The 19,957-nt window shown below is 38.4% G+C and overlaps 1 protein-coding gene across 1 annotated transcript in view; it reads left to right on the plus strand.

Annotated features, from left to right (window-relative positions):
- Window positions 1-19,957, plus strand: part of kitlga (kit ligand a) — a 42,205-nt gene that overhangs the window by 13,259 nt on the left and 8,989 nt on the right. Inside the window, exons 2-5 of the mRNA XM_028036131.1 lie at window positions 17,058-17,165; window positions 17,841-17,897; window positions 18,852-19,004; window positions 19,128-19,287. Coding sequence (XP_027891932.1) covers window positions 17,058-17,165; window positions 17,841-17,897; window positions 18,852-19,004; window positions 19,128-19,287 — 478 coding nt within the window. The remainder of the gene's footprint in view (window positions 1-17,057; window positions 17,166-17,840; window positions 17,898-18,851; window positions 19,005-19,127; window positions 19,288-19,957) is intronic.

Raw genomic sequence — 19,957 nt, forward strand, 5'->3', positions numbered from 1 at the left:
CAAACAAAAAAATAAATAAATACATGGAACACATTTGGATTTTCTTTTCCACTTTGTTTTCTTAGTTGTGTTTCCATCATCAAACCAAGAATAGATGGAGGTTCAGTTTCATCAGACACTTGAGAGGTCTTTTTTTTTTTTTTTTGTCCCGTTCTTCTCGGCAACATGTGCTTTGAATTTTCAAGCAGTAAAACAAACCAAAAAAAAAAAGCTTCTTGTTTTCCGAACATACTTAGAGATGGCCTAGAGAGAGGTTACATGCCAAGGCTACATTAGAATATGTCAAATTTGACATGTATTCTATAATTTTGTTTTCTTATTTTTGATTTAATCAGCAGAAGCCAAAGTTCCTCATTGCACATCCAATAACTCATAACTGACTCTGTGTTTATATACTGCTGCCTTTCTAATGGCTGAATTAAAGAATTTATGCCACATGTCTTACGTTTGAATATGAGCTTTTATGTATGTTCTGCACTCTACAAATATAGTCCTTATGGAAAAAGGACTTAAAGAAAGTCATTGTTAATGCTGCAGAATATTACATTTATAAAATCAAATGTTTCTTACGTATTTTTGAATGAGGCACACAATCCATGAAAAGATCGACCTCCTACCAGTGCGTCTATTGGTGACCAGCTGCAACCAATCAGAGCCAGGAGGCGGGTCTTGGCACTGTCAGTCATCCTCGTGTATTCGATGCTAAATGTGCTAATGGTGGAGAAACAACGTGCCGTTACATGAAAACCATTTATCTGCTGTTATCAGTTGCTGTGCTAACTACAGTGCAGCAGAGAGAATTGGGGAAAGGAAATACAAGGGGATGAGCAGCACCACACGGAGAGTGACTGACAGCGCTAAGACCCTCCTCTGATTGGCTTTTTCTAGTTCGCACTGGGCAAAAGTAGAGGGGCTCTGTTTTCTTCACAGATTATAAACTGTCATAACATGGTGGAAGTTTCAACAAATAGAAAACAATATTTTTTTTTTCTATAAAAGTTACATGCTGCAGCTTTAAAAGAAATACTTCAAAAGCCCCATGCAGTGTTTGCCTTGGGGTCTTGCTGTCAGATGAAACCAAAATGAAACTTTTTTGGGCTTCATTCACAATGCTAACATGCACACCGCCCTGAACATGTGCTGGGAGCCTGGTGCTGACTCGCGTTCCCTCTGCTGCCATAGAGAATCTGGTAAAAGACGCCAGAGATAAGATCGTCTGACGACCTGAGAAGGGGCGGAGCCTCAACTTCCAGCAAGATAACGTCTCTGCACGCAGAGACAATAGAATGATTTTTGATAAAATCGTGTGTTAGAAAGTCCAGTTCTGAATCCAATGAAGTACGTGGCAAGACTTCAAAAAAAAAAGAAAAGAACTGCTGTTCACGGATTCTCTCCAACCCATCTGCAACAAAAGAACCGGGACAAACTGCAGTCAGAGCTTTCAATGCTGCAAGGCAGTAAATAGAACTGCTAGCTGCAGTACCTATGAAAAGGTACTGGTCCCTGTGCTGTTAAAGATATTTCTTCAAAAGTTGTTTAAAGGCGTTATTTCCATACGAGGCAGGTTTTGTGAGCTCCACAGAAGTTCCAGGCTTCTGAATCGTTTTTTTTTTTTTTTTTTTTTTGTCTTTTCCTGTTTGCTTAGCAGCACTCAAATGTGTCCTTTTGGCACTAAAAACGCTAATCACTAATCTACACCAGATCTCTGACACACGGACATCATTAAACTAAATGGACATGTTTAGTACATCCTGATCCTTGGAATAATTTGTTCAACACACTGCAGTCAATCTCCTAGCTACTCGTGATGAAACTTCGTCTCGTTACGCACCGTTCCCTGTTCTTCACTACAGTTTACGCTGAGCTACAAACGCAGCAAAGCAAATTATTTTCACGTTAGATTAGATGAGCCATATCTCTAAACGACGCCTCATTAGCTGGAGTTATGTGTGACAGCTTGCGCGTTGTTGCCGTGGTGAACTGATTGATCTCAGCAGCCTCGTTGTGTTCCTGTGGTGGTAATACATTTTTTCAGCAGGGTGGAAAGTGCGGGCGGCTTCCGGGATGCCAGCGGAAGGAATTTGTCTAATCAGTTTTTTTGTGTTTTTTTTTGTGTTTTTTTGTATTTTTCATCATATTGACTCATGCGTATGCTGTTCCTCAGCGGAGGAGAGCAGGCGGTAACTCTCTCCGTGTTAGGTTTGAACCCTGCGCACACTTTTTAATTTCTTTATTAGTCCATGTTTGTGTTAAATGATCCATTTTAGAAGTCAGCATCTTCCATGGCAGCCACAATGGTCATACTATCTCATTTTTATCTGATCAAAAATTAGATCAAACTTGATCAATCAGATCAAACTTCCCCCTCATCCCGAGCAAGGGGAAGTTTTATTGCTTCCCCCTCGATTCACAGCTTGTTAACTTTGTCGTGAAAGTTCATTGACTACAAGGTGGCTGTTAATCATTAGTGTGGAGAGCAAGAACTCTGCCAAAAAAGATGTGATTGGTATCTGAGCTTGGACTTGATTTTATACCTTTTTTTTGGTTCAGTCAAACTGATTAGGTAGTAAATATTTGTGTCGTATTATTACAGATAATGCGTTCCTCCAATTACCCTTTCATACTGGTATTTCCTTCCTGTTCAATGACCAGTAAAGTATGCTCACCTAGCGATGCATTCAACAGGGTAGAATGTGCAACTTTATCACCAGATGAACCAGGCTGACTCTTGGGACATGTGAAGAAAGTCCACCACATTAGCACAACACCTCCCGGGGTTACATGCGCACCATTGACAGAGCTCATGCGTCGCAGCAATGATTCACTAATCACATTATTTGATGTAACCTAGGGACGCACTGATCCAACTTTTACCACTTCCAACACCAGTACAGGCTGATACCGGGCCGATGCAGAGAAACAGAACTGAGTCGACTTAAATTGTTTCTTTTCTTAAACACAGATATAAATGTACTGAATTGCAGCATTCTATTTTTCGGTGTGCGCCTAAACACACCGACAGCTTCACAAGCTTGGTGAAACACGTGAAAACAACTCGTTTGTTCAGTCAGTGCAATTCAGAGTAGGATAGCCAATGTGAAATAAATAATAAAGAAACTGAAATTGACAAAAAACAATAAGTTGACTACGTTGGTCAAACGTAAAGAAAAAACCGCAACTAATCTTCTTACAAATGGTTGAAAAAGTGAAATTAGGAATTCTAAAGATAATGTAAAATGAATAATAAACACAATCATTATTGTGTTTATTATTCCCTGTGGATGCCTGGGTTCTCTCTGGGTACTCCATCTTCCCCCCAAAGACTTACTCATTTATGGATGGAGCACATGAAAAGATAAAGACAACGACCCAACAGAAAATTATGGGATTTGCCAAAGTATAGGTGCCCAAGCTTTGCTTGATTTTTGTCAAGCTTATAGAAGTACAACAATAGCGCCTGGTGTTTGTTGACTCATTTAAAGATTAGTTTTGATGCATTCAGTGAATAGATGAAACAATAAGGTTTTTTTTTCCAGTCAGGCCATATCAAAGAGAAATTTGCAAATTCTGACTTAAGTCTATCAGTCTCTAACTTTTGAAAGGTTCGTTATTTACCTCCCGAGGATATGACAAGATAACCTGACTAGTCCTGTTTCAGGTTGCCCCTGACATGCCTCAGGTCTCTGTCCTATCACCTAGCTGCTGATTGTGTTAATGTGGCTCCTCTAAGTGCACCTCATGCAGACAGCATTAGGACCAAAGTGAATTTTCTTGGCTGCTAACTCAATTTCTACACAAACTAAGTGATCTAGAGTCGCTAGGGTTTATTTTTTTTCTATCATTTTCTTTGACATGCCTTTGCAGTCTCTAGCATGCAAATAGAGACTGCATGCTTTTGCTGTTTAACCGCTGAAAGGATGTGTTAGATAAGAAGTTTTGTTCCATTGTGCGGCTTATTCAGTAACACGTTAAATATTGACTGTGATTCTGACAGATTCTGACAGTATTTTCCAAGGGAATCAACTTCTTAAGCATGTTATGTCAGAGAGAGAGGCAAGATGAAAGAAAAACATCACCTCCACTCAGAATCCCAGCTGCCCGGTGTCATAGCCAGGATCGGCTCCGGGACAGCTGGACAACAATGGCAGCTTGGTTTTTTTTGCGGCACTAATCCTCATTATGAAACATGGGAAGTGAGGTCTCGCAGCAAAATTCTCAATATTGATGTGAGCAGAAGATTAAGATAAAAAACATCCCTCTCTCTGACAAAGCGGTGGACTAAAGCCATGTGAGGGCCTGCGCCTCACATTTATCAGATTATGCGGAGAGGGCCGTGAGGCCGGCGGTCTGGAGAGCCTCGTTCAGCTCAATGGCACCTCAACTTCAAAGTGGCGGTGAAAAACGAGATGAGGACCCTCGTCCTCCGCATCGGAGATGTCGGGCGTCGCGCGGCAACGCCTCCACAACTCCAATTTGTCTCGCTATGATGGATGGGCGTTCTCACGGAGGGGTACATCTGGATCGGACAATATGTTGTTTGTGTGACAACAGAAGTTGCTGAATTGGCTTTATCCTCTTAAAGGGAACATCTTGGGCCAGTGTGAGCGTTCTGTTTGGGGATATAGGCGTGTTTTTGATTAACAGGAGTAACAGGATGTTGGGGAGATACCGGCAAAGCCAGTGACGACAAGTCAAAGCGATTTTCTCACCAAAGCCCCGCCTGTAGCTTGATGTGTTTGGCATGGGCTTTGTTTGCAGGCCACGAGTGTCTTTTGGAGCTTTTAGAAGGAAACGCTGTTTGTTTTAGGTGGTTATAATTTAACCAAGATGTTTTCCCATCTCCTTCCTTGTTGAGCCAAGCTAGAGCTCACAGTAAGACAAGGTTTTCTCAGTGTGCTGTCAGCACAGTAGACTGCATCGAGACATTACAAACTATCCAATTTAGCTGCGTGGGAGACAAACGGCTGATATTTTATCCAAACAACTCCAATTTCATAGTCACAGCAAGAACGGGGGAGATTAGATGTTGCAGTTGTTTGTCCTTTCAGAAGGACGTCCTTTAAACTCACGAAAGCAAAGTTGTGAGACTTTCGAGAAATGTCTTGCATATTTCAAAATATTCACAGGCCGTTAACTTCACAGACATGCTTAGAAAACATAACATCACATAAGTCCCTTAGGGGTTCCAACGCCGTCTGTAAAGTGTGGAATCAATTTTCAGAGATTAGAAGTCTGACAAAAAAAAAAAAATCTGGTATGGCAAACATGTTTGACTTTCCCCACTTTTCACAAAGTCTCAGTATTATTATGTAAAATTGACTTTTTTGAACTTTACGTCATGCTCTAATGTTATTCCCTCCACTTCAACCTACCTGGAATTTTGCTTTGATTCTGTCAAGGATGTTAGAGAAATCCTTTCATCTCCCGTGGCAACCATTCAGCTGTGCAAAACGCCTGGATGGATCTAGCTTCGCCTTCGAGGACGAGGCTCCTCCACGGAGCTGAAGTTTCCAAGCTTCTTACAGAGCAGCGATTCCCCGTTTCACTCCTCCACTCAGCTCCTTCAGACTAGCCAGCAGCAATAATCGACCACCGGGCAGAACTGCACATGTGCTCCTCATACAAACGACTTCTCACTGCAACGCTGGTGAAAACTTTATTTAAAGGTTAATAGAGAAGAAATGTTGTGATGACTTCCTGAAGGCAACGTTTCAGAAAGAGCAGGAGTTTCTTAAAGAGACAAAGGCCTGATTTCAAGGCATTAGATAACAAAGTAAAAATATTTGATGTATGTAGCATTTTTCTTAAACAACCAAAGATTTAATTAAATCTGGACATGAGGCAAACGGCTCAACAGTTGCATTTGGCTTGTCCTTCAAGAAATCTGAGTTGAGAAAAACGACTTGTGACAAATAGTCATGAGAATACTTTTGTTTTTTTTGACCTGGTAAATCTCATTATGTAGCCAAATATTACAGCTGTCCTGAAGAACTTACAGATTTTTCTGTCTGAACGAGCAGGACTAGGATGAATTAGGATTAGGAAATCCTAAATTAATGTCCAATTTCAAAGCATTAAAATACAGTCAAGATTCCTTTAAGTCCTATTTTATATGGGCAACATTTTTATAGCACTGCTAATGTCACCACTACTCTCTAAGATTAGGATTTTAAGATTGAGCTTTTCTTCGAGTGTAGATGAAAGACCCTGCATTAATGCTCAGAAGTAATTTTAACATCAGCAAAGAAAATAAATAAAGCTACCAAGGATGAAAAAGTGTAAATATTTGAATATCCGATAACTCACTCCGGCTTTATCAAGTTTTCGTTAAAGATATCGATATAATCGTCAGCGGCAGGCATTAAGTTTTTTGATGAGTAGATTTTATACTCAAATGATCAGGATGCTTTAAAATGTTCATATAAACTATTGGAATAAATCTTGAATTTGCAGGAACCCTGATTTGTGTTTTTGGTTTTGCTTTGTTTTGATTGTTAAGAACAAAGTACTTCAAAGCAATAGCAGAAGTTGAATGTTTGGTAGTTTTATGGCCACCGAACCACACATAGGAGGAGGTTTTATGGCTTCTTTTTATGTTTCTGTACCATGCGCAGTGAAAATGTATATTTTCTTTTAAATGTTGAGCTTTGCACAGAATCTAAGTCATGTATATGCCATGTTTTCCTGAGCAACTCCAAGCCCTGCATTGCTTGGCTGCGGCCCATCGTAAGCAAAGTTGCCCTTTGAACTGCTCTAACATCTAACAGACATTAGCTTTATCTGTTAGCCTAATGTGGCTTTTATGTTGCTGTAACAACTGCCGTCCCCAGAAGATTAAAAACAGTGACGGTGGTACATTTTCATACACTCATCATGGGCATCGATGCTAGCAGATATGGAGACTTTAATTTTTCAGGGTAATGTGACTACAACAGCAATGGTTTGAAAAAGAAATTTTGGGGCTCAGATTGGAATTTATTGTGGATTTTCTTTGATGCTCACAAGTTTCGAGTTCAGGCTCAAATACATGCAGCCCCACCAATGTTTGGCTAAAGGTTCCTCTGTGTTTTAGCCATAACACATTGAGGGTTTTGATTTTGCATCACATTTGACTCTTATTCTCTGCATAATTGCAATTCATTTAAATTAGTTGGTTTATCTGTTCCCAACATTTTCAAAATGGTTGAAATCAACGCTTTGGAAAGATCATGTTGTTCTGTTGGAACACCTGGTTATGTTTATATTTCAACCATTCAACTGTTCATTTTAGGTGAAGCTGAGTGGAATGTGTGGAGCAGTAATATTGATTCAAAGCATATATATGCTTTGAATCCACACGTGGGGATATATATATATATACAATGTATATATATATATAAAACATATATATATATATATATGTGTATATATATATATAAAACACTTTATTTGACTGGTTGTGAATAATTCTGTCATGACACCGTCATAAACATGTCATAACACCTGTCATGAACATGAGTAAGTCTTCATGAATATTTATGACTCTTGTCATAAAGTGTCATTCGGTAAATAATGACACTTTTAATACAAAGTTGACATTATTCAAAATGTCTTTGTTATGACAACTTGACATTAACCAAGAAATCTTGATCTGACATAAATTTGTTATAAAAGTATTACTGATTAAACTTTAGCTTTAATAACATAAAGCTACATAATTTTTAAAGTTTATTTTATATATATATATATATATATATATATATATATATATATATATATGTGCTTCTCCATGATGCCATTTACAACCGTTCTTAGGAGCGCAGCAGATGCGCAGTTACAGCGAGTGTTTGCTCATTGCTGCTGCCGCTAGTCTAGAGGAGCACTCTGCGGGGAGGGACTTCGGCCGGGGACAGAAGCTCCAAGGCAACGCTTTGGGTAAATAGGCGGAGCTTCACATGAGCAGCTGCTATGGCACCCCTGAATGGTTGCCATGGAAAATTCAAGGATTTCTCAAGCGTGCATGAATGAGTCAAAGCAACACTCTGTGTGTATTTGATGAGAGAATGACATTACAGCTTCATGCACAGCTCAAAAAAGTCAGATTTGCATAATATTATGTAAGATAAGATTTGCATGGAACATAATAACTCTGCTGTTAATGCTTATGTCGGAAAGATCAGCAGAAACCCTCAATGTTGGTGTTTTACTCAGAGCTAATTAGTTTTGATTTGGGTTTTTGTTTGATTTTTATATATATACTGGATAAATACTTGAGAAGCAAGAACTCTGGAAGTTTGAAGTGCAACAAAAACATGTGGCTGAATTGTCAAGACATAAGCATAATTGCAGCAAGATGTTCTTCTCTGTAACTTAGCAATAAAGGCTAAGCTCAAGATGTACATATGAATATTATTATGTTTTCTCCCTCTGGGATTAATAAAACATCATTCACTTGTGGTAAATTTGAATATATACTTTATTAAACATCTGTCCTTCATGACTCCAATGACTTCTGTCATCAGTTTCCTTTATCCGGAATCATTGACATCTGTTATATTTTGGACGAACACACACACACAAAAAAAAATGGTATAAATAAATATGCAACACTCTCAATCCAGTGTCATTTAATAAAACTGAATAAGATATGGATTTCAAATGTTCCATCAAAGTAAAGGAAGAAGTAGTTCAATGCAGCCCTTGTGACTCGAACATTCAGACCCCAAATGTTTTGGGATAACATTTGGGGTCTGATATGCTCAGTGAGCTGCTTTCAAATCTGAGCAACCTCTCTGTTGCCATGGCAACTGTTGGGAAAGTTATAGATGTGACTACGTAAATGTTAGAAGTGCTGCTATTAATGTCTTGGCAGCTTTATGGCCACCGAACCACACATAGGAGGAGGTTTAATGGCTTCTTTTTATGTTTCTGTACCATGCGCAGTGAAAATGTATATTTTCTTTTAAATGTTGAGCTTTGCACAGAATCTAAGTCATGTATATGCCATGTTTGCCTGAGCAACTCCAAGCCCTGCATTGCTTGGCTGCGGCCCATCGTAAGCAAAGTTGCCCTTTGAACTGCTCTAACATCTAACAGACATTAGCTTTATCTGTTAGCCTAATGTGGCTTTTATGTTGCTGTAACAACTGCCGTCCCCAGAAGATTAAAAACAGTGACGGTGGTACATTTTCATACACTCATCATGGGTGAGAGTTTTAGCTGACTTTGAGGCTTTTAAAATTTTAACTCAATGGCAATGATTCAAAAACACAAAACGTGGGGCTCAGAAAGGAGTTTAGTGGGGACTTTTTGTTTAATACCCACACGAGAAAAGCTATGATTTTCGGCTGAATATTATTTTTAATGCATACTGGTAGTAAAGTTATAGATATGAACTACATAAATGTTAGAAAAGCGCCCAAAGACAAGGAGACATTATGGTCGCACAGCATCTAGGCTAACCTGCATTGCTTTAAGCTGCGACGGTTCACAACACAAAAATAATCCAGAATCTATGTTCCTCTATTGACCAAAAAAAAAAAAGAAAATCAAGTGAAATTTTATTAAAAAACAAATCTGTGACAGTATGAATGGAGTAATTGATGTAGATACTATATAGAAAATGTAAATCCAGTCATTTTAGTCCTCTTGGTCTCAACATGGGAGAGGTGAATATATACACTGCTGGTTATGGGAAAGCATGGCTGTCTTCACAGAGAGTGAACTTACGGATTCTTCTTGTTGTGGTCAAATTGCTCTGATTGTCAGACTTCACCTCCAACACTAAACGGTATTAGAAATAGTGCCAAATGGAACCAAAATGATGCCGATGTCTTTGTTGGCACAATAGCGATATGAATATATATTTATAAGTACTTTTTAGAAAGTCAAATAGTGGAAGTCAAACAGTTACAGGCTGGAGCTGAGTGTTGAGTTTAAACAGTAGAAGTCAGATCCGGTTTCTTTTATTTGCTTTATCCCAACTCCAGTCTTTGAGTGCACAGCAAATAAAACCTTTTTTTTAATGCGTTGCATTGAAGTTTTACTTTGAAAGAGACCCTGTCGGCTGCTGCAACTCACAGTGCTTCATGTTCTGCCTAATGTATGAAGCAGGAAAAGCATTGAACTAAATTACAGCATTGTTTTGTCAAAACATTCCACTGGAGCGCCATTTAGACTACTAAAGAATTATCAACAGGTCATATCAAAATAGAGAATAAGCAAGAATTGACTCGTTATTGACTTGTCATTTAATTTAACTAGTAATCTTTCTCCCATTAGCAAGCAAGAATGTGCAGTAAGTTAAAGCATGTACTATGCTACAGTCTTTTAACTGTTCATACCAAACAGCTAACCGTATCCGGGGCATCATAACTACAATCACAGTGACACCTCACCAGCTGACCACTGTATTAAAGGGGAAGTATTAGGTCAAATCTGATTTTTTTTAGCTTTACATGATGCTATAATGTTATTCCCTCAACAAGAACACAACGTGTGGTGTTGCTTTCATTCTTTCGTGCATGTTTTAGAGACTCCTTTATCTCCATGGCAACCATTCAGCTGTGCAAAAACGCCTGGTTGCTCCCCCTCTGAGCTTCGGTTTCCAAGCGTCGGCCTCACAGAGCAGCCCTCTCTGCAACTCCCCCTCTCCGCTCCTTCAGACTAGCCAGCAGCAATTAGCAAACACCTGGTGAGACTGTGCATCTGATGAGCTCATTATAGGAGCTACTTGTCAGTGGAACGCTGCTAAAAACGTTACTACAGGGCTAATAGAGGAGCCATATTGTGATGACTTCCTGAACGCGACGTTTCAGAAAGAGCAGGAGTTTTATAAAGAGACAGAGGGCCAATTTCAAGGCGTTAAATTACAAAGTAAAAATATTTGATTTATGTAGCTTTTTTTTTTTTACAACTGTTGGTAACATAGTAAGGAAAACACCTAATACTGCCCTTATAAAGGAACTTATAGCACATTTTACATAATGAATATAATGTTAAAAGATATTAGTCAAATAGAGAACTTAAATTTCAGGCTTAAGGCTAAATTTGAATCCCCAACCTTTAGCAACACAGTGTTACAGACAGATATAATTTCACTTGGATGTGAGGCGTAAGGTTCAACTGTTCCCTTTGGCTTAATTGTCAAAGAATTTGAGATTTTGAGTTGAGAAAAATGGCTTAAGGCAAATAGTTATATTACTTTAGCTTCTTATCCTGATAAATCTCATTATGTAGCAGGATGTTACAGATGTACTTAAAGATAAAGTTTTTTTCTGTCAAACTAAATTTCAAGAGTGCGCTGTCATGAATATGACCAGTGAGTGAATGCAGGGTATTACTGATGAAATGTGCTGTTATCCTTCTGCCATTTCACTTACACTGAGCTTTCAGGCATACACACGTCAGTGATTTTAATGAAGTATCATGTATCGTAATGGAGACACTCTGTCAGCAAATGTTTCTTCCTAAATGGCCCGGATCAGTGTCAGGAACAAAAATAATATATAAATCCTGATTGTCGCAGCGGTGGGTCTGATGTTTATACAGAGTCGGGGAAAATCCAAGAACACGAACACTGTTGTAGCAGTATGTATCAACAAAGTGTTAAATCCTGTCAAGAATCTGTCAGCGACTCACGGACAGGAATGGATTTTCCCCGAGGACAGATCGACCTCAAAGCAAAGAAACAAATAATTACGCTTTATCCAAATCTGGGAACCCTGCCACTGGGGAATCCTTTCCTCTTTTTTTTTCTGCTCCAAGATTTATACCCCATTTACTATATAATCAGATTTTATTGGCTTTGACAGCAGAAGAACATGTTACATCTTCTAATGTTTATACCATGATGTAGGAAAGCATTGGCTAATGCCCTTTCCAGACTCTCACTAAGTGGGATCATCAAAACATTTACTTTCCTTCTGTTTCACTCGACCATCAGTAGTGCTTCACAGACAGATACGTTCTTCTTGGAAAGCGCGAGCCTGCGCTAAATAATTACGAAACATAATCCGGTGCTCTGCTCCTCGGGGCCTGTCAGCTCACCAAATTTTTACGAACATGTGTTTCTGACAGCCACTTCATGACTTGTCAGCACCAGGAGGTGTGAGGAGAATTGAACCTCGGGCTTGTAGTCAGCACAGCTCCTTTAATGCGACTGTTTGTTTCTTTTTCCTCCAGCCTGCTGCTGCGTTCGCATGCTGGGAATCTGTCTCTTAAAACCCCAAGGAGCGGCGGCGGCCGATACCGCTGTCATTCCTCACCTTTCATGTCAGATCCCGCTGCGAAGCCAGGTGATTTCGCTCGGCTTTATTTGCTCTTGCAAAAAAAAAAAAAGCCACGGGGATCACCATTAGCTCAAGAAGAATAATAAGAGATTCTCTGCTAACAACTCACATCTGACCTTCTTCCAGCGGTTTGAGCCTCAGGCTAACTGAGCCGATTGACTCGATTTGTGAAAGACACGCCACTGATATTTTGTAGATGTTGGAAGATCTATTCAGGTTGTCTTCGGATGGGTGATTGTGGTTCCAGTTGTACGATCAAATTGCTTCAAAACAGTTGCGCAATGTGATTTTAAGCGGTGTGTGTAGTCCTGTGAAGAAGTGTTGGCGTGCTAACAAACGTCTTCTGCTTCTGCCTTGGTTTTTGTCACGCTCACTGTACATGTTTCAGATCATCAAACATGTTTTAGTGTTGGGCAAAGGAAACATGAGTACAAATAAAATTCAACTTTCAAACAAACAATTGATTCAATCAATCAATCAAGTTTATTTGTATGGCACATTTCAGCTTTACATTATGAAAATATAAATCCACTGTACAGTCACCATTTGTTAAACCAGCAGCAGATTTTGCATGAATTTTGTCAAATGCAATCATCAAAACACATCAAATATGTTTGTCAGTGTTCTAGTTATTAGGGGTCTCAAGCAGCTCTTGAGACCCCTAATTCAGTTTAACAAGTTTGTTTTGTAGTCTTGATTTAGAGGAAGTCAGTGTTTCAGCTATTTTGCAGTTTTCTGAAAGTTTCCTTGAAGGGAAAAAAATAATAATTGTTTTCCTTAAACCCAGTAGTTGTGCCAATCTGTTCCTCGAGTTTTGGCAGTAAATGCCATATACCCTTCTCGAAAATTGTGGAACAACTCTGGTTCCCTTTGTTTCGCAGAACAGTTTGAAAGCAGTTCCACTGGTGGGTTTTTTTGAGCAGGAATTGTTTACTCCCATAATTTCTCCGAGTTTATTTTCCAGCTGTTTGGAATGAGCGTCTGCGCCCTTTGAAGTCAATTTTTTTTTTAAACAACCGTTGCAAATAAAACCTCCTGCGTTAGCTACTCATTCCAGTGTGGTGTGGCAGTGGCAGTCAGCCTCGGTGCTTTTTCTAAAACAAAGAGAAAATAGCAGAAATGAGGTTTTATTAGGACAAAACAATTTTGTGCATTCAGTCAGTTTGGAAATTATGTTTTTTCCCAGGGTTGTTGTTTTGATCATTATCTTTTTCTTTTTGCCATTTGTGAGCACACCAACTCACAAATGGCAGCTTTGCATAACTCAGACTGGAGGAGGAGGTTGATCATGTTTGGTCAAGTGACAGTTATGGCGATGCAGCAAAGGATTATGGGATGTTTATCTGAAACAAAGAAGCAGTGGTTGTCAAAAGAATACTGAAATATAAATAAAATATTTCAACATGAATGTAAATGTTGGTTATTTGCCATAACATCAATATATATTGGATATTTATATCAGCTCAAATTGTCATGTGGTTAAAATGATTTAGTTTCAAGCGATCTATTAAACACATTAAGTTAAGACACATAACAGCAAAGGATATCAATGGTCGCACCAACAACAATCTTAAACCATCCTCATATTTTGTCTGATATCATAAGTGTGAAAATGAGTGTTTAATCAAACTTTAATCTTGTTGTAATTGTTTGAGTCTCTTATTTTGAAGTAAGAAAGGAAGTAGTTCTTGTGTTTCCCTGTGTCGACAGACAGGAAACTGTGCTGTCCGTACTGGCAGCACAGTTTCCTATATTACTTTATTCTTTCCCCTGTGAAAACATAAAGCGGTCTCATTTCCAGTGCTTTTATTTTTTTTGGCGTAAGAAGAACGAAATGCACCGACTGCTGATTCTATAAAATCTTTGCTCCATTTTTGGAAAATACATGAATGAAGATTTAAAGTCTATTTTCCAAAACACCTGTAAAATCTCATCACTCAATGTAGAAAAACAATCCGTCATAAGGCGAGTTGGGATAATGAGTATCGGTTTAAGAGGGCAGGAAAATGTGGAATTGGTTATTTACATGGAACGTGTTCAGAAAGGGAAACATCTAAACAATGTAGGACATTGCAGCACTGGAGTCCCTCAAACCTGGATTGCCTGTGAAGCAGCTGCCAGTGTCCTAGTCGGTTAGAACAGTGAGTGAAGAGTCTCATGGGTGTACTAGTTAACTTTACTAGCACTTGAAGGACCTTGATGTGGGTCTCAGTGTGTGTTTGCATGTAGCAAGCTGCTTTTCTTGGGTTACTTCCCAGTACGTGTGGCATGTTTTTGACATATCTGTGTAGACGGACACCACATATATAAATGAAGCAAACGTTTCCAACATCGGACTAATGGGATTTCCGTCATCTTAAGCAGACTCCCAGTAGAACCCTCACTGAACTCTCTCTGATGGCATTGCTGTCTCATGAGGTGTTTTTTTAATCTGGAGACATTACACTGTCAAATACTTCATTAATTCTGGAGAACAAAAAGGTCTCCAGTGTTTGGTTTATAAGAGACTGAGTCGTTTTGTTGTAGCTGAAGGTTCGGTGTCAATCGATGAAAAAAATCAGTCATGGTTCCAAAAAAACCAGGACATAAGACGCCTCACTGAGAACATACCATTCTGTCAGGATATACAGAACAGACCAAAAGTTTGGACACACTTTCTAATTGAATTCAATGAGAAGGTGTGTCCAAACTTTTAGTCTGTACTGTACAAAAGAATATGTTGTTTGAATTTCATGTACTGAATTGTTTTTTGTAAAGTGCCTTGTGAATTGATGCTGTCAAATAAATTGAATTGAATTTAAGTTAAGTTGACTTCACCAGCAGGCATAAGTAACATTGGTTGGATTCAACCTGTGTTTTTCTTGAATGCGTTGCAAAGACTTCCCAGGTCTGCTTAATGTTGTCTTGCAATATTTTTTTTTTACTTATGTCATCAAATTCTTCCACTCTTATTTGCTAATGAAATGCCTCTAGTAAGTGATGTTGGATAATAGTTCAGTTTGGCCTGAACAATGCCTGGTCTCCCTGTGCACCAAACTCTGTACAATCAACTTGGCGGTGAACTTTTTTTTTTTCACCATAAAGAGCAAAATGACTTCGCCCATTTGTTTCCCAGGCTTCCCACCCATAACACTCACATCCACTCATCTCCGTCTGTCGATTTGAATGGATAAGCTGGAGCTGAGGTGAAAGCCTCTGCACCCCATCTGCCTTTTACATGATGCCTTTCCTTCAGCCTTTCCTGCTCTTGATGGAGCATTGTTTCTTTCCTTTCCTGTTTTGGTTGGGCCTGACAAACATATAGAAAGAGCCGCCAATCTGGGAGCCCCAGTTTGCGTGTAACATTCTAAAGCTTTTGTTCTCTTGGTTCTAGATTTTCCTCGTGAGAACCAAAGAGACAGCATGATCAGAAAATCTTTATGCAGATAAAGATAAACGGCGCTGCGCCTGTTGAAGCCTGGTTCTGTGGATAAGTCAGCAAGGAACTCTTAATTCCACTCTCTTTAGAACACCTTAAAGCTGTATTTGCCATGGAGCTGGTTGCCATTCAAGGTTGCCGAACTATCTCGGGCAAGGCGCTGACTGGCCCTGATCTATATTAAGAGGACAACTGCAGGTCCGTTGCATAATATTGTTGAATTGGCGCTGACATCAGAAAAGAGGTCAGCCAACGGCGGCTTTCTGCTGGTGAGGCCTTAAAGTATCAGCCGGTTGACCTGTTTACATTTCCTGGCCTTGCTAACGGGGAGTCGCTCCTTGAAACATCTTCAGAGCCTTTCCTTCCACAAAACAATATCAAATCCTAAAAATATAGCTCTGTTTAAATATATCCGTGCTATCTGTAGTCTTTTGTCGCTCTGTGCCTCCCATTCATTGTCATTCGGAACGTCAGCCTACAACCAAAGCAGAAATCTCACAATGAGAACGTCATTGATTGTTAAAGGCTCCACAGGATGGCTTTAAATAGACCCTCTGTAAGATTTATTTTTTTGTTTCTTTTGTCGTCTGAGGAATCCACAAGCAGCTATTTGAGAATAATTTCTCACATGTCAGTCAAGGTAACAAGCAAAAGCAGGTCAATTAAAATGACAGATTGTGTTAGAAGTGAACAAAGATTTTCCAATTCGATCGAAGTTATACCGAATAAATTTACACTTCTGAGTTGTTGTTGTTTTTTTTTTTAGTGTTTTATTGTTTTGTTTTGTTTTAAATTGTCACAATTTCCCAATTTGGACGTGTTATTTCTGTTATCTAATCCCAAAGAGGAAGCCAGTAGATATTTGAGCGATTTCAAATATGACACTTGTTTTCGTGAGGAGATGAAGGACTCCTCTCTGACCCTGGTTACACAGAGGAAAACCTGCTGATACGCTTGTTTGGTTTAAAAAAAAAGTAGTGCAAAAGTTTGGGGGGAACGAGGAGTTAGCTAATGTTGTGTTGATAAGAACAAAGTAATATTTTTAGTAGAATTTTTTTAATTATTTATTTATTGTGGAAGCACTAGTTGTCCTGCAACTAATGATTGTTAATAAAGATAATTATATTTGAGTAGACAGGTGTGCCCTAATTTCAAATGAAAAAATTGCTTGTGTTTTCAAAAAAATAAAAAAAAGTCTCTGAAACACCGACGTCATCACAGTGTGTGACAGATGGAAGAATAATTTTTAAAAATTAACAAAGGTCCTCAAGAATAACCTGCAGATGTTGCTCAATTATTAACTGTTATCTGGTCATAATGACACTGGATGTGGTTCAACTGATTGCCAATTGTTATCTCTCTTGATTCAGAGTTGGATAGACGTCTGTGTCCATTTCCTGCTGTTCATGACGCTTGGGGTACATTCAGCTGCAACTGGAAAAGTGGTCAATGATATTGACAGAAGAGTCCCTGATTTGGTAAGATTTTGAAATGAAGCCGTTTAGGCAACATTTCTAATGATGAATTAGATACTGTGGGTGTTTTCGGTACATAAAGTCACACTAACCATGTCCTGCTTTAGATCAGTCAAGACATTATGTCCATTTAGTAAATACCAGAATAATGAAGAATAGAAGTTTAAGTAGATGTCCTTGGTGTTAGGTAGAATGGTCTGTAGTTATTGCCTCAGACTCTTCATAATAGTTTGTTGGAATTCTTTTTGGCAGAACTAGTACAACTGAGTCATTCTGCAGTCTGCTCTACTGGCTACTGCAAAGCATTAACGTTGTTGTCTGCTTTCTATCTGATTTAGAAGACCAGGTTGTACATTTTCTATTTGGGAGAGACATTGGTGCCCAAGTTTTAATTTTCTGGCAGAAATCTGGAAATGTTGCTTTAATATTTCCATGTAAACGTCTTCCTTCATGATGCTCTTTGTTTTGTTAAACATCTTTTGCTTGTCCAACAATGTCTGACGAGGAAGCAGTGTGTTTGGTACTAACCCTAAAACATAACTAACCCTAAAACAGGAAATGTTTAGTTTTATTTTATGCCAGTCAGCGGAAAATAAGTGTCAATGTAAACCTTTGGATTATGGATGTCTTCAATAAAGCACAAAAATGTTTTTACTTTTGCTACTTTTGTTTCAACAGAGACAAAATATTCCAAAAGATTACAAAATCCCCATCAAGTTCATTCCCAAAGAAACGGTAAGTCGTCTTCCTCTCTCCCTGTGTTAATTTTTAATAAATAAATAAATAAAAAATTACTGACAATATGGCTTATCAATAAATCAATCAATCAATCAAGTTTATTTGTATAGCACATTTCAGCAACAAGGCAGTTCAAAGTGCTTTGAATCATAAAAACACAAAAGTGAAAAGTTAAAAAAAAAAAAAACGTCAATTGAGGAACCAGGAACAAACTTTACATTATGATGAGTGTCGTCATTAAAATGATCAATTTACATCAAATATATTGATAAATGATCCATTTATTACAGTTCAAAAGTAACAGGTGGATTTTTAAGATGAAAGAAACTCAGTGTTTTGGCTGTTTCGCAGTTCTCCAGATGTTTATTCCAGATTTGTGGTGCATAGAAGCTGAATGCTGCTTCCCCATATTTGGTTCTGGTTCTGGGGATGCAGAGCAGAACCAGAAGATCTGAGCTTTCTGGAAAGTTGATACAATGCCAATCTTTGTTGTAGCAATGTACGTAACACTTTATTTGACTGGTTGTGAATAATTCTGTCATGACACCGTCATAAACATGTCACAACAGCTGTCATCAACATGAGTAAGTCTTCATGAATTTTTATGACTCTTGTCATAAAGTGTCATTCGGTAAATCATGACACTTTTAATACAAAGTTGACATTATTCAAAATGTCTTTGTTATGACAACTTGACATTAACCAAGAAATCATGATCTGACATAAATTTGTTATAAAAGTATTACTGATTAAACTTAAAAAAATTATGTAGCTTTGTTATTAAAGCTAAAGTTTAATAACCCAGGTCATACTGTTATGCCTGAATGTGTCCATTTCTTTAAGTGATACCAGCTGCCCTGAGATGACTTTTATCACTAAAACTGTTGCATATTTTTCACAGACTTTCTGTTTTTTTCTTTTTTGTTGTTGTTTCTGTGTTTCTCCATCCAGGGCGACATGTGTTGGGCAAAGTTAAACCTTTACTACTTGGAGGAGAGCTTGAAGGATTTATCTGAAAAGTTTGGAAACATTTCATCTAATAAGCTCAACATACAAATACTCATCCAATTCATTGAAGAGAAGCGGATAGGAATCAGTAATATGGCGAGTTCCCAAAATTCATTATAATGGCTTTGCTGATGATCTAGAAGACTTTACAGTAGAGTGTGATTGTATCTGCTTATCACTTATGACTAATTGCTGGCGCCTCCGTTCTCATCCTTACAGAATCCACAAATGTTAGAGTTTGAGTGCCACTACAGAGTGGATAAGTGGGAAACAGGCAAATACTTTAACTTTGTCGAGGAGGTGTGTAACACCGCAGACAGAGAAAGACCTGAAGAGGAATGTGATCCACCTCCCTGTCCCACCACACCGATACCAACAGGTACCGTCGGCTTAATTCTTCTTGTCTTTAGAGGAAAGAAAATGTGACTTAGATGTGAACCTTAGTAAGAACCAATCAACAAATATTCTGCAGGAAAAACTTAGTGAAGTCTTTAAAGTTATGTGTGATGAACTACAGCATGTGGGTTTAGGTTTGGAGACAGTTCGACTAACATACAGAACGTTGAACTTTATTTATGATTTGCTGAGAAAGACAGAAAGAAGGAAAGGAAGAAAGAAAGATTTACATTTTCAAAAACCTGTTTATTCACTCAGTAGTGATCTATATAACATATTCATGACAACTCATTCATAAATGAAAGTTCAGAATTATGAACAATTCTAAAATTAACAGAACACCTTGGTAGTCCCAGATATTTTGAAAAACATCCGGCTCAGTCATTTTGAACTAATATTGCGCTGGTCACACTCCTGAAGAGCTGTGCACAATCAGCATTTCGTTCCAAATTAAGTTTATATTTTCTACTCAAATAAAACGAAAACTGTGGAAAAAGAATTCAACAACTGTCAGGTTTTTCTTTTACTTCTTCTTTCTTCTGTCACATGAAAAACCATAAATGAAGCTGTTCTGTGAAACGTTCTCCGAGTCCCTGAGTGGTGTAAATAAACCCACTGTCCTAAAAACCAGAAAGAAAGAAGCTGCCTTTCTA

The sequence above is a fragment of the Xiphophorus couchianus genome, chromosome 2 (assembly GCF_001444195.1).
Source record: "Xiphophorus couchianus chromosome 2, X_couchianus-1.0, whole genome shotgun sequence".
NCBI classification, from domain to species: domain Eukaryota; kingdom Metazoa; phylum Chordata; class Actinopteri; order Cyprinodontiformes; family Poeciliidae; genus Xiphophorus; species Xiphophorus couchianus.